Raw genomic sequence first — 12,559 nt, 5'->3', positions numbered from 1 at the left:
TCATTCTAAAACCCAGGTTATCAGCACTGCAGACATCTGACCTCATTCTGAAACCCAGGTTATCAGCATTGCATACATCTGACCTCATTCTGAAAGCCAGGTTATCAGTACTGCAGATGTCTGACCTCATTCTAAAACCCAGGTTATCAGCACTGCAAACATCTGACCTCATTATGAAACCCAGGTTATCAGCCATACATCTGACCTCATTCTGAAACCCAGGTTATCATCACTGCAGACATCTGACCTAATTCTAAAACCCAGGTTACCAGCACTGCAAATGTCTAACCTCATTTTCAAACCCGGGTTATCAAAACTGCAGACATATTACCTCACTCTAAAACACAGGTTATTAGCACTGCAGACATCTCACCTCATTCTAAAACCCAGGTTATCAGCACTTGTAGACATCTGACCTCATTCTAAAGCCCAGGTTATCAGCACTGCAAAGTGGACCCTTGGTATTATGATAACAGGCTGCCCCACATTTTCTTTAAATAACTACATCCTGGGTATTTTGATAACGTTTTCTTCATGTTTTTGAGTCCAGCATCTAACAATGGTGGACGTGTCCATTATTTCTGTTTTTTTTAACACCTTTATTGAATTATCACTTGTGACATAGGCAAATTTACATTTATACAAAATTATACTTCACAAATATTGCTATATATCATATAACCTAAGCAACATTACATAAATTATCCAATTCCTGACCCCTTTTTTAACCAGAAACATCTTTATTAAACCATCACTTACAACATAGGCAATCATACATTTATAAACATGAAAACAAACCACACCTGCAAAATCCTGGTTGCAAGCATTTTACATCACAAACCATACTGACACACTCCCAGTTGTAAACATTATACATCACTTTTAATCTACACGATCAGTTTCAAACATTACATAGCTCCATTATTTCTGTAAAAAAAAATTGATTCATCAAAAATCTGTTATTCATTTCAAGTACCTTAATCATTTACAGCTATTTATGCTTATAGTTTTATTGTGATACATTTCATTAAAGATGAATATATTGTACTTTTCTGTTTACCTAATGGCAAGCCTCGTTTACCTGATTTCCTACACTGCCTTTAAAATATGATATTTAACAATGTCTATGATCCTGTTAAGCATTACTCATATGACTCCTGTAAAATAAAATAAAAGAAAGCACAATATCTTGGTATTTTTCATAGCACCAGGCCAGGAACTTAGAAAAACACATTACATCAGAATTTGCCACGATGATCCATTTCCTTCAAGACAGGGAGAAAATGTTAATCCAACAACTCAAAGGAGATGAAACTGAAATCCTGCAGGAGATGGAAGAAAACATGATGAAACTTGGGGAGGGGATTAGCCAAATCCGGAGGATGATATCCGACATACAGGCACAGGCAGAACAGCAGGATGCAGTCACTTTTCTAACGGTAAGATAAGTAAGTGTTCTAACGCTCTGTACTTTATAAATGAGTCACAGGTGACGTCCTGTCATGCACGTCACCTAAACTGTGTTCCATACTTTTTCCTCACATTTCTGCTTTACTGCAACAGTCGGTCTCTAAATGCAGAGCAACTCACTGTATGGCCAACTCTTTGTTACGATACTAATTTGAAATGTTTTCTTATTCTGGACTGCCAGAGGTAATTGTAAATGGTTATAGTGCAGTCTGTCAAATTAGAATGTGATATAGGACACAGGGCTAAACCAGAATTCTGAAAAGCACAAATGCAGAATTGAAAATTGTTAGTCTGTAAAACCTTAAACATGGTTAAAACAAGATCTAAAATTAGACTATTATTATATAAAGACTCTGGTATTCATACTTATACATTTATTATACATTTGCAGGCTATTACTGGGTGGATTATTTAAAGCATCACCCCAACAATGCCCGCTACATGCTACCCATTTACACATGGGATCAAGAAGCTAGCCCAAGTGTGTATTTATGATGCTAACCCAGGTGTGTATTTATGATGTTAGCTCAGGGGTGTATTTATGATGCTAACCCAGGAGTGTATTTATTATGCTAACCCACGGGTGTATTTATGATGCTAGCCCAGGGGTGTATTTATGATGCTAACCCAGGGGTGTATTTATGATGCTAGCCCAGGGGTGTATTTATGATTTCCCATACATCCATTCATTCATTTATGGAATACTTTAATGGTGACAGGGAGCTACTTTGTTTATTATGGAGGGGTATTCTATTCCAGGAGGAGGAAATTATTTGGGAGAGGTATTTATCCTGCCAGAGGGTTCTGTTTATGTTGTGATGGAGGCTTAGGTCTGTAGTACAAGTGTTTGTGCTAATGCACGTTTTGTGAGTTTGTTGGAGGTCACAAAGGACAGGGTTATATGAAGCCTTGTGTGCTGGGCAGAAGTCACCACTCAGAAGTCTAGTGAAACCAAAAATAGAGATAGAGATGGAGCTTTAAGGACATAGAATGTAGACCTTTTATTTTTATAGTAAGGAAACACTGGGATCTTTCTAGAAGGATCATGTGTTTGGCCAGGCACATGTTGCAGGAAGCATTTTATTCAGTTCTGAGCCTTGTGAAGGAGGTATAGAGAGGAAGGCATAGAGAGAGATTACAGCATCTTTGGATCTAGAAGATGTACCCTTGGTAGTCAGATAGATCAAGTAAAGGATTTTCTAACAACCACAAGAGACATAGTGGCCAAAAGAGAGCTTGTAGTCTACAAAAGTGCCCAGGTCCCTAATATCTGTACTGATGTTGTGGGTGTGTCTTCTGTGTGGTAGGTACTAGGGTGCCCATGTTGACCAAAGGACACAACACTACCATTTTTTTTTTTGCATGTAGCATTAGCCTGTGATCCGGGCATTGTGTGCTTATCCATGATAAACTCTCCGGTAGGATCCAGGGGTCATCAAAACAGTTGATGATAGCTCCAACTTTATAATCATCTGCAAACGTAGTCAGCCAGATGACAGCTTGGACATCAGAGAAACAGACACAATATGAGAGCAGTCCCCAGTACAGAGCCCTAGGGACCCCACTAGCAAAAAAAAAATAAATAAATAAAAAATAAAGCTTTTAGTGAAGGTAGTGCCCCCCCCCCCATCCTTATTTCATGTGTTCTGTTTGTGAGATGTTTGTTATCCAGCAGATTACATATGGATTCACATTTAGTTTGATTAGTTTGTCTTTTATGCCTGAGTGTGGGATGTTGTCAAGGGCTTTGACTAGATCAAAGTATGTCGGGTATACCATGTTGCCCTTGTCTATAGCCTTAGTGACTTTTCAAAGACATTTACTGGATTACCCTTCACAAACCCCAACCAGTTTGCCAATATCTTTGTTTATGAGTCTGTAATGATACACCTCATTGGCCTGCAGACAAGGCTGGTAAGGATCAGTGATGGGGTGACCCTCATGAAGGGTAAATGACCACTGCTGTTTTTCCATGCCACTGGAAGGCACTTTTTGGGAGACTGAAGTTAAACAGATTCAGGGGTGGATCTGGGAAACTGTGTTTCATACTGACAAGAGAACACCTTGGTACATTGACAGGCCCATATAGATAATGTTTTTTACCTCCAAGAGAGCCTTTAAACATCTGACCTCAATGCAATTAATGGTATAGCAGAGGGATTTGTAAATTATCTGAAGTACATACCACAGGGATTTTCAATTTAACCCTATCAATTTGAAAAGTACAATCAGTATGCTGTGTAATTAACATGGGGTACTGGGCAGAGAGATTTGTAATTAATTTGTGCTATCTAGCAGCGGGATTTTCTATTTATATCCTAACTAATTAAAAAAATCAGAAAAACGTGGGAGTTTGTTAGACTACACACTTGGAACATTAAGTTGCACAGAAGTCACCATGTTCAGTAATACGGTGGTTTAAGATATTAACTAGAAATAATCCATTTATTAGCATTAAAGGGATGGGTTAGAGGTGAAATGCTATAGACTGAATAAAGCAGGGAACACTAAGGTCAAATCCAGTAGAGCGCGTAAGACACGGGACAGTACGGCTATTGTCTGACTTCATTTAAAATGGCTTCTGCCTTCGGAATGTACTGCTCCATTGTTACTTGATGTGCAGCTCTGTGTAGCCAGGTCAAGTAGAACACAGAGCTTTGCAGTTTACAGTAAATTAAACAGCAAGAAAAGGTTATCATGCAATCAATAACAGCTAGGCATTTCAATGGAATAGGGATTTCACACAGGACACAGCCAAGTTCCTTTTATCTCACTCAACAGTTCAGTAAACAAAAGTACAAGCGGTTGTCACACATTCAGCACCTCTTGCAATTGTAAAATAAATCACAGAAAATTGAATTTATATTTTATCACTTCCCTGGTGGTTGAGGGACCAGCAAGTTCCTTTCGTTCACAAAGCAGCTCAATAAGCAATAATACAAGCGGTTAAAACACAAGCAGCATGTCTTTCAACTTTAAAGCAAAACACAGAAAACGGAATTACATTTAGCCCCTTCCCTGATGGCCTAGGGATCAGCAGTTAGGTCTAATCCAGTAGCAGGCAATCACAACAAGAGACCTGTTACACATATCTGTACAGCCCAGCCATGTGGAACACAGAATTATGTAAGTCACATCAGTTTAAACATTAAGGAAAGCTAATCAGCCAACAAATAACAGCTCAATACATCTCCTGGGGATTTGTATTTCACCCTGAACTCCGACCCATTCCTTTCTGTCATAAGGTAACTCCGTCTGAGATTTCTACCAGGACCCAGACCCATTCCCTTATCTCATAAAGTAACTCAGTCTGGGATTTCACTCAGGGCACAGACCCATTCCTTTCTCTAATAAAGCAACTCAGTCTGGTATTTCACCCAGGGCCCAGACCCATTCCTTTTTCTCATAAAATAACTCAGTCTGCTATTTCATCCAGGACCCAGACCCATTCCTTTCTCTCTAAAAGTAGCTCAGTCTAGGATTACACACAGGACCCAGACCCATTCCTTTCTCTGTCTGGGATTACACACAGGCCCAGACCCATTCCTTTCTCTCATAAAGTAACTCAGCTTGGATTTCACCCGGGGCCCAGACCCATTCCTTTCTCTCATAAAGTAACTCAGTCTGGGATTACACCCACGACCCAGACACATTCCTTTCTCTCATAAAGTAACTCAATCTGGGATTACACCCAGGACCCAGACCCATTGTTTTCTCTCATAAAGTAACTCAGTCTGGGATTACATCTCAGACCCAGACCCATTGTTTTCTCCCATAAAATAACTCAGTCTGGAATTATACCCAGGACCCAGACGCATTCCTTTTTCTCATAAAGTAACTCAGTCTGGGATTACACCCACAACCCAGACCCATTCCTTTCTCTCATAAAGTAACTCAGTCTGGGACTACACCCATGACCTAGACCCATTCCTTTCTCTCATAAAATAACTCAGTCTGGGATTACACACAGGACCCAGACCCATTCCTTTCTCTCATAAAGTAACTCAATCTGGGATTACTCCCAGGACCCAGACCCATTGTTTTCTCTCATAAAGTAACTCAGTCTGGGATTACATCCCAGACCCAGATCCATTGTTTTCTCTCATAAAGTAGCTCAGTCTGGGATTATACCCAGGACCCAGACCCATTCCTTTCTCTCATAAAGTAACTCAGTCTGGGATTACACCCAGGGCCAAGACCCATTCCTTTCTCTCATAAAGTAACTCAGTCTGGGATTACACCCAGTACCCAGACCCATTCCTTTCTCTTATAATGTAACTCAGTCTGGGATTACACCCAGGACCCAGACCCATTCCTTTTTCTCATAAAATAACTCAGTCTGGGATCACACCCAGGACCCTGACCCATTCCTTTCTCTCATAAGGTAACTCAGTCTGGGGTTACACCAGGGCCCAGACCCATTAATTTCTCTCAAAGTAACTCAGTCTGGGATTACACCCAGGACCCAGAACCATTCCTTTCTCTCATAAAATAACTCAGTCTGGGATTACACCCAGGACCCAGACCCATTCCTTTTTCTCATAAGGTAATTCAGTCTGGGATTACACCCAGGACCCAGACCCATTCCTTTCTCTCACAAGGTAACTCAGTCTGGGATTACACCCAGGAACCAGACCCATTCCTTTCTCTCATAAAATAACCCAGTCTGGGATTACACCCAGGACCCAGACCTATTCCTTTCTCTCATAAGGTAATTCAGTCTGGGATTACACCCAGGACCCAGACCCATTCCTTTTTCTCATAAGGTAATTCAGTCTGGGATTACACCCAGGACCCAGACCCATTCCTTTCTCTCACAAGGTAACTCAGTCTGGGATTACACCCAGGAACCAGACCCATTCCTTTCTCTCATAAAATAACCCAGTCTGGGATTACACCCAGGACCCAGACCTATTCCTTTCTCTCATAAGGTAATTCAGTCTGGGATTACACCCAGGACCCAGACCCATTCCTTTCTCTCATAAGGTAACTCAGTCTGGGATTACACCCAGGAACCAGACCCATTCCTTTCTCTCATAAGGTAATTCAGTCTGGGATTACACCCACGGCCCAGACCCATTCCTTTCTCTCATAAGGTAACTCAGTAAAGAAAGCTGTAAGCAGTTATTACACTGGAAAATGCACTTCTTGCGATGTCAGTTTATAAATGAAAGGCTGCGATTATTTCATCTAGCTTGTCTTTAATGATAACCTTGAGATGTAAAAAGGGGATACTAATCATTTGGATATATATATATATATATATATATATATATATATATATATATATATATATATATATATATATATATATATATCATGTTTTTATCACAACTACTGGGATGCATTTATTTTCTGTTAATATTTATTCTGCTTTGTGCCTGAGGCTTGGAGAACTGAGGTGATTACCTTTCTACCCAAGGGATATGCCACCACAGACCCATAGTCCTCACAAGCCTTAGCTGTAAGACAATGGAGCGTATCATTATGGACCTCAGAAACATAGACACTGACAGCTTAAAGTCCTTGATACAAAACAGTTTTGAGTTGTGAAGGGAAGATCTTATCTGCCTAACCTTGTTGATCTCTTTGAATAAGTCACTGAGGCCTTAGACAAGAAAAAGTCTATACATACAACTTACCTTAACCTAGCCAAAGCATTTAGAAGCATTCATCACTCAGACATCACAAACAAACTTAGAAGCTAAATATAAACACATATTATCTATTGTATAAGAAACTGACTCACAAGTACAACCTAGCAAATTAAGATTGTTGCGCCCTGTTCTCATGAAAGCTTGCTACCAGTGGTGTCCCCAGGGCTCATTATGGGGTCACTACTGCTTGTGCTTTAACTGCTTTTACTATTATATTTCTAACATCTAAGTTGATATCAAAGACCTTTGACTAACTACATTTGCAAATGACTGTAAACTTGGAGCCATCATCAACTCCCCTGGGGGTGCCCAGATTCTACAAGAAGAGCTAACACTTACAAACAAAATGTATCACAACCATGGTCTCAAGATATATTCTAAAATGTGTAGTATTACATCCATGACAAACAGGCACACCCTTGCTCCTACCAGATCAATGGTATCCCCTCAAAACAGTCTCTGTTATCAGGGACATGGGCATATATTTAGACAATGAGTGCTCCTTTGAGCACCATGTAGCCTTGTCTGTTAGGAAATCATTCTATTTAGCCCATCTGATTACTAAGGGTATTTCCTCCAGGTTCAAGAATATTATATACCTGTGTTCTTTCCTTATCACGCCCATAATTGAATATAGTGCTTCCACTGAGATGTACCTGCCCAGACATATGACCCAAACAAATTATGGGTCTTAGTTCCGTTAACCATGCAGAAGACATAACAGCTCTATCTCTCATCTTTGTCTCATATAGACTTGTTAGGTCTGACCCCTGTCTGTCCTACAGGGATTTAAATGACCCCATTGTGATTAACTGTAACTGAGGCTGACCACAAGTTTTTAGAGGTTTCAAAGCTGTAGCTGAGCATCAGGTCTCGTAGGCAGTTCTAGTATGAGTTAACTTTACTGACTCTTGTTTAATCTAGAATGCATAATGTTTTTTTTTTTCCTCTAGTATCATAAAATAATTTTTTTGATTCTGTGCAAATATATTGTATCAAGTATTTAATGTTAAGACACAGTAAATGGCACAGAAGATGATCTGACTATATACTGCAATACATTTATACAAAGTTGTTTGCCTGGCATTATTGTGTCTAAGCCATTAAGACATTCGTTGCACAAAATGACACATTAAACAAATCCCCATTATAGGAGGTGCATTTTTACTTTGAAAAAAAAGTGTTCCTGTGATATCTAAGTAAGATAAAGGGCACAGTGAATGTGATCAGCATAATATAATCACTGTGTAAGAACCAGCATTAAGAAGTAAAATAAAATATTTCACTAATTTGGTATGTACTTCCTATTCCCCTCTTTGAAGCAGACCTGAAGGGCTCCCTACTGAAATGTCGGCACTCAAGATACAGAGTTCCAAAAAGCTGGAAAAAACAGACAAGCTATAGAAGTGCAAATCTCAAAAATCACTCCTCATTTAAACTTCTTTTTTCCAGAGGGCAAGCCCCCTACCCCCAATGTGGGAGGCAAGCCCCCACACACCCAAACTTATATGTAACAACTTTGAAATCGCTATACTCTGAGAAAAGTGAATATTTGGCATTATGGCATCTCAGACTTATTATATGTAAGTCCATTCCTTCGGCCATTCAGTCTCCGTTTTTCAGGACTCACTCTAGCAGGTCCCGAAAGTTCAAATGGTGACCAACCTGAAGTTTTATTAATGATTATAAATTATAGTGGGAGGACTGGAGTTTGTGAGGGTCTTCTGTTCTACCAAGCAGCTTTATTGCTTGTCATTATGATTAGCAGTAATGTTGTCATGCTGACAGATGGGCTACTCTTAAATGAATCGCTGAAAGACTGTCACTTACTGTAGTTGGCACATGCTTTAGAAATTTGCCTAATTACAATATTCAGTGTCATCTGTAGAATATGTATGTGTGTTGTACCTTTAAGAAGCATTTCCAAGGACAGCACATGCATATAAATAGCAAGTACATGCTAGCTTCAGTGCCATTTTGAGAGTGCGGCCAGAGGGTGAGCATGTATGTGAGAGAAAGTCAGTTTGTTTATAAGTTTATCTAAGTTAAATAATCCACGCCAGGAAGAATAGAAAAACCACCTCCGATCACAGTTTATTGAAAAAGGTTGAGCGCATTCTTCCCCACTCAAAGGGACTTCCTTAGAACAATTTTAACACAAATATCCAACCCCTTTTATATACTCCACCCCAATTACATAATTACTTAAACTGTTAAACCATATGATAACCATCAAATGAGTGAGCAAGTAATTAAAAAACGATTACATGTTTAAAAACAAATAAAAAACACTAAATGTTACAATATAAATGCAGTGAACTTCATGAAAAAGATATATAATATTCACACAAATATAAATATAAATGCTGGCTATGAATGACTGTGAATGTGTATATAAAATTCATATTAAATTCATAGTGAACATACATGTAAACAATACATATGAAAAAAACACACATGAAAAAACAACACTAAAATACCAACTCCCATTTTTAACTTAATATATGATTCAACTTTAAAACACTTGAAATGGATTAAATTTAATGGGAGAACAATACATATTAATGGGCATTACAATTGTAGTTCTGTTAATGTGGTATACATGGCTAAGTGTCAGGACTGTCCGCTATTTTATATTGGGAAGACTTGCAGGAAATTCAAAACGAGGATAGGTGAGCACTTAGGTGATATAAGAAATAATAGAATCACCAGCCCTTTGTTCAGACATATACAATCAAATAATTAACGTTTTTAGGTTTATGGTGGTTCAACAGTTACAAAAAGATGTGCAAGGAAGAATTTTAGATATATATCTTGACATCATGGAATTAAAATGGCAATTGAGCTTTAATGCTTCCCAGTATCCTGGAATTAATGAAATGGTATTATTGTAATAATTGAAATGCAACTATTTTGTGAAGTGCAGTTAAAGTACAGCCATTTTGAAAAGTTTATTGTGCTGGGTGTGTCTACTAGTGAAGGCTGGCCATTACAGAGTGTTTCTTGCACTGTAAAGAGTTATTTAGCAAAGTACAGCCATTTTGGAAGTGTTTCAGTGTGCTGTGTACTGCTTATTTGCAACATGCAGTTACTTCGAAATGTTTCTTACTTTGAGCCTTTTCTACTGCTCAGTTTATTTGCACAGTGCAGTTACTTTGAAATGTTTCTTACACTGATAAGAGGTGATTTCTCGAAGTACAATCATTTCAAGACAATTGCAGTGCCCAGGAGATTTATTTCACAAAGTATTTTGCAGAGTTCAATTACTAAGAGGTGTATTGTGCTATTGGGCATAGTTACAAGTACTGGCATAAATTTCTGGTATATAAATGTATGTGTGTGTGTTCATGCATACTTGCAAAAGCCATCACTGATGTGTTAACATGGCAGAGGCATTTTGCAGACCAGGTCCACTTGTATTTGTTCAGAATATTGCAGAGAATTGGAAAATATTTGAGCAAGAGTACAATATTTTCATACAAGCAGCTTACTCAGGTAAAGATGCATGTACCAGGGCATTCATTTTGCTAAACCTAGCTGGGTCAGAGGCCATTGATAGAGAGCATTCATTTGTGTATGCACCAGCAGTGTATGAAGGTGAAGGTGAAAACCGTCATATTGTTGTTCAGGCTGAGTCAAGACAAGATCCTGAGTGTCTGAAGCATAACTTCAGAGAAATGTGTAACCCCCAGACCAATGTTACATTAGAGAGGCATTTGTTTTACACAAGAGACCAAAGGCCAGAAGAAACATTTGCAGCTTACATTACTGACTTGAGAAACAAAGCTAAAACTTACATATTTGGTGATTTAAATGATGCTAAGACAGAAGTATAAAGTAGTGCCTTGATCTTACAGATAAATGATAGAGGGCTAAGACAGAAGCTTAAAGCAGGGCCTTGATCTTATAGATAAATGGAATAGGGCTAAGACAGAAGCCTAAAGCAAGGCCTTTATTTTACCGAAAAATGGTATAGGGCTAAGACAGAAGCTTAAAGCAGGGCCTTGAGCTTACAAATAAATGGTATAGGGCTAAGACAGAATCTTAAAGCAGGGCCTTGATCTTACAGATAAATGGTATAAGGCTAAGAGAGAAGCTTAAAGCAGGGCCTTGATCTTACAGATAAAAGGTAGAGGGCTAAGACAGAAGCTTAAAGCAGGGCCTTGATCTTACAGATAAATGGTAGAGGGCTAAGACAGAAGCTTAAAGCAGGGCCTTGATCTTACAGATAAATGGTATAGGGCTAAGACAGAAGCTTAAAGCAGGGCCAAAAGATGTGGACATCCTACAAAAGGGCCTTGCTGAGACAGATGCCTGGTGTCAAAGCCATGGCCTCAAGCTCAATGCCAAAAAGTGCACTGTCATTCCTTTTGGTAAAAACTCAGTACCCATGAACTACCACATAGGTGGTAATCTACTTAACACCGAAAGTGTGATAAGAGACCTTGGGACACAGGTGGACAGTAGTCTCTCCTTTGATAATCACATCGCCACAGTAGTCAGGAAATCCTTCTATGTGGCACACCTCATCACAAAAGGTTTCTCATCCAGGAAAAAAGAGGTCATTGTTCCCCTCTATTCGTCACTCATTTGACCCATTATAGAGTACAATGCCCCTTTTGGTATGTACCTCACAAGACATCTGCAACAACTGGAAAGGCCACAGAAATACCTCACAAAGAGGATAACCGGCCTCAAAGAGATGCCCTATGCAGACCGTTTCAAAAAACTTGCAGCTTTACTCCGTTGCATATCACCTACTCAGAGGCGATCTCTGCCTAACACACAAAGCTATGTGAAACCCAGAGCTTTTAGACATGCTCCACTTAAAGAAATCCCAATCCCTACGAGCTACACACTCTAGGGACCTAAACCTCGTCACCACAATAAACAGGACATGCTGGAGGGATAGATTCCTGTCCCAGAGACTTCCCATACTCTGGAACAAACTACCTATCTATATTAAACAAAGTTCCTCATTAGCACTGTTCAAGAAAAATCTTGATGATTGGATGGGAGATAGGAAATTCACCCCGGGGATCACTTCTGTGGCTCTGCTCGACAGTGGCACAGGAAAATAATTTTCTTGAGTGGCGAAAGCCAGGGTACCTTTGGCTAGGCTTATATAGGCCCTAGGGCCAATAGCCTAGTACCTACTTATGAACCTATAAGTTGATAAAGGACAGGCTTGTGTGTGGCATCAATAGTGCTGCTGTGAGAAAGATTGTGTTTTGTGACAGAGATTTAATGTTGAGCAAAGCCATTGAGATTTGTTAAATCCATGAAGTTACAGAAAGGCACACAAGTATGCTGGCTAGTGACAAGAGCATGGTTTCAGCAGGCCCAGAGCAAATGTAGACAGCATGCAGTATGTGGCAAGCAAAAACAGGCCTAAGCACATGGCAGCTGCAGCCCCTGCTGAACTTCCAGGG

The 12,559-nt window shown here is 39.4% G+C and overlaps 1 protein-coding gene across 1 annotated transcript in view; it reads left to right on the top strand.

Moving 5' to 3' along the window:
• The window catches only part of LOC122814044 (nuclear factor 7, ovary-like), a 72,792-nt gene that overhangs the window by 45,795 nt on the left and 14,438 nt on the right, over nt 1-12,559 (top strand). Inside the window, exon 3 of the mRNA XM_044086647.1 lies at nt 1,206-1,439. Within this exon, the coding sequence (XP_043942582.1) occupies nt 1,206-1,439 (234 nt within the window). The remainder of the gene's footprint in view (nt 1-1,205; nt 1,440-12,559) is intronic.

The sequence above is a fragment of the Protopterus annectens genome, chromosome 10.part0, assembly GCF_019279795.1.
Source record: "Protopterus annectens isolate FY-2018-M chromosome 10.part0, PAN1.0, whole genome shotgun sequence".
Lineage (NCBI taxonomy): Eukaryota > Metazoa > Chordata > Ceratodontiformes > Protopteridae > Protopterus > Protopterus annectens.
The sequence above is the reverse complement of the archived record's forward strand: the minus strand, read 5'-3'. Positions and strand labels throughout refer to the sequence as shown.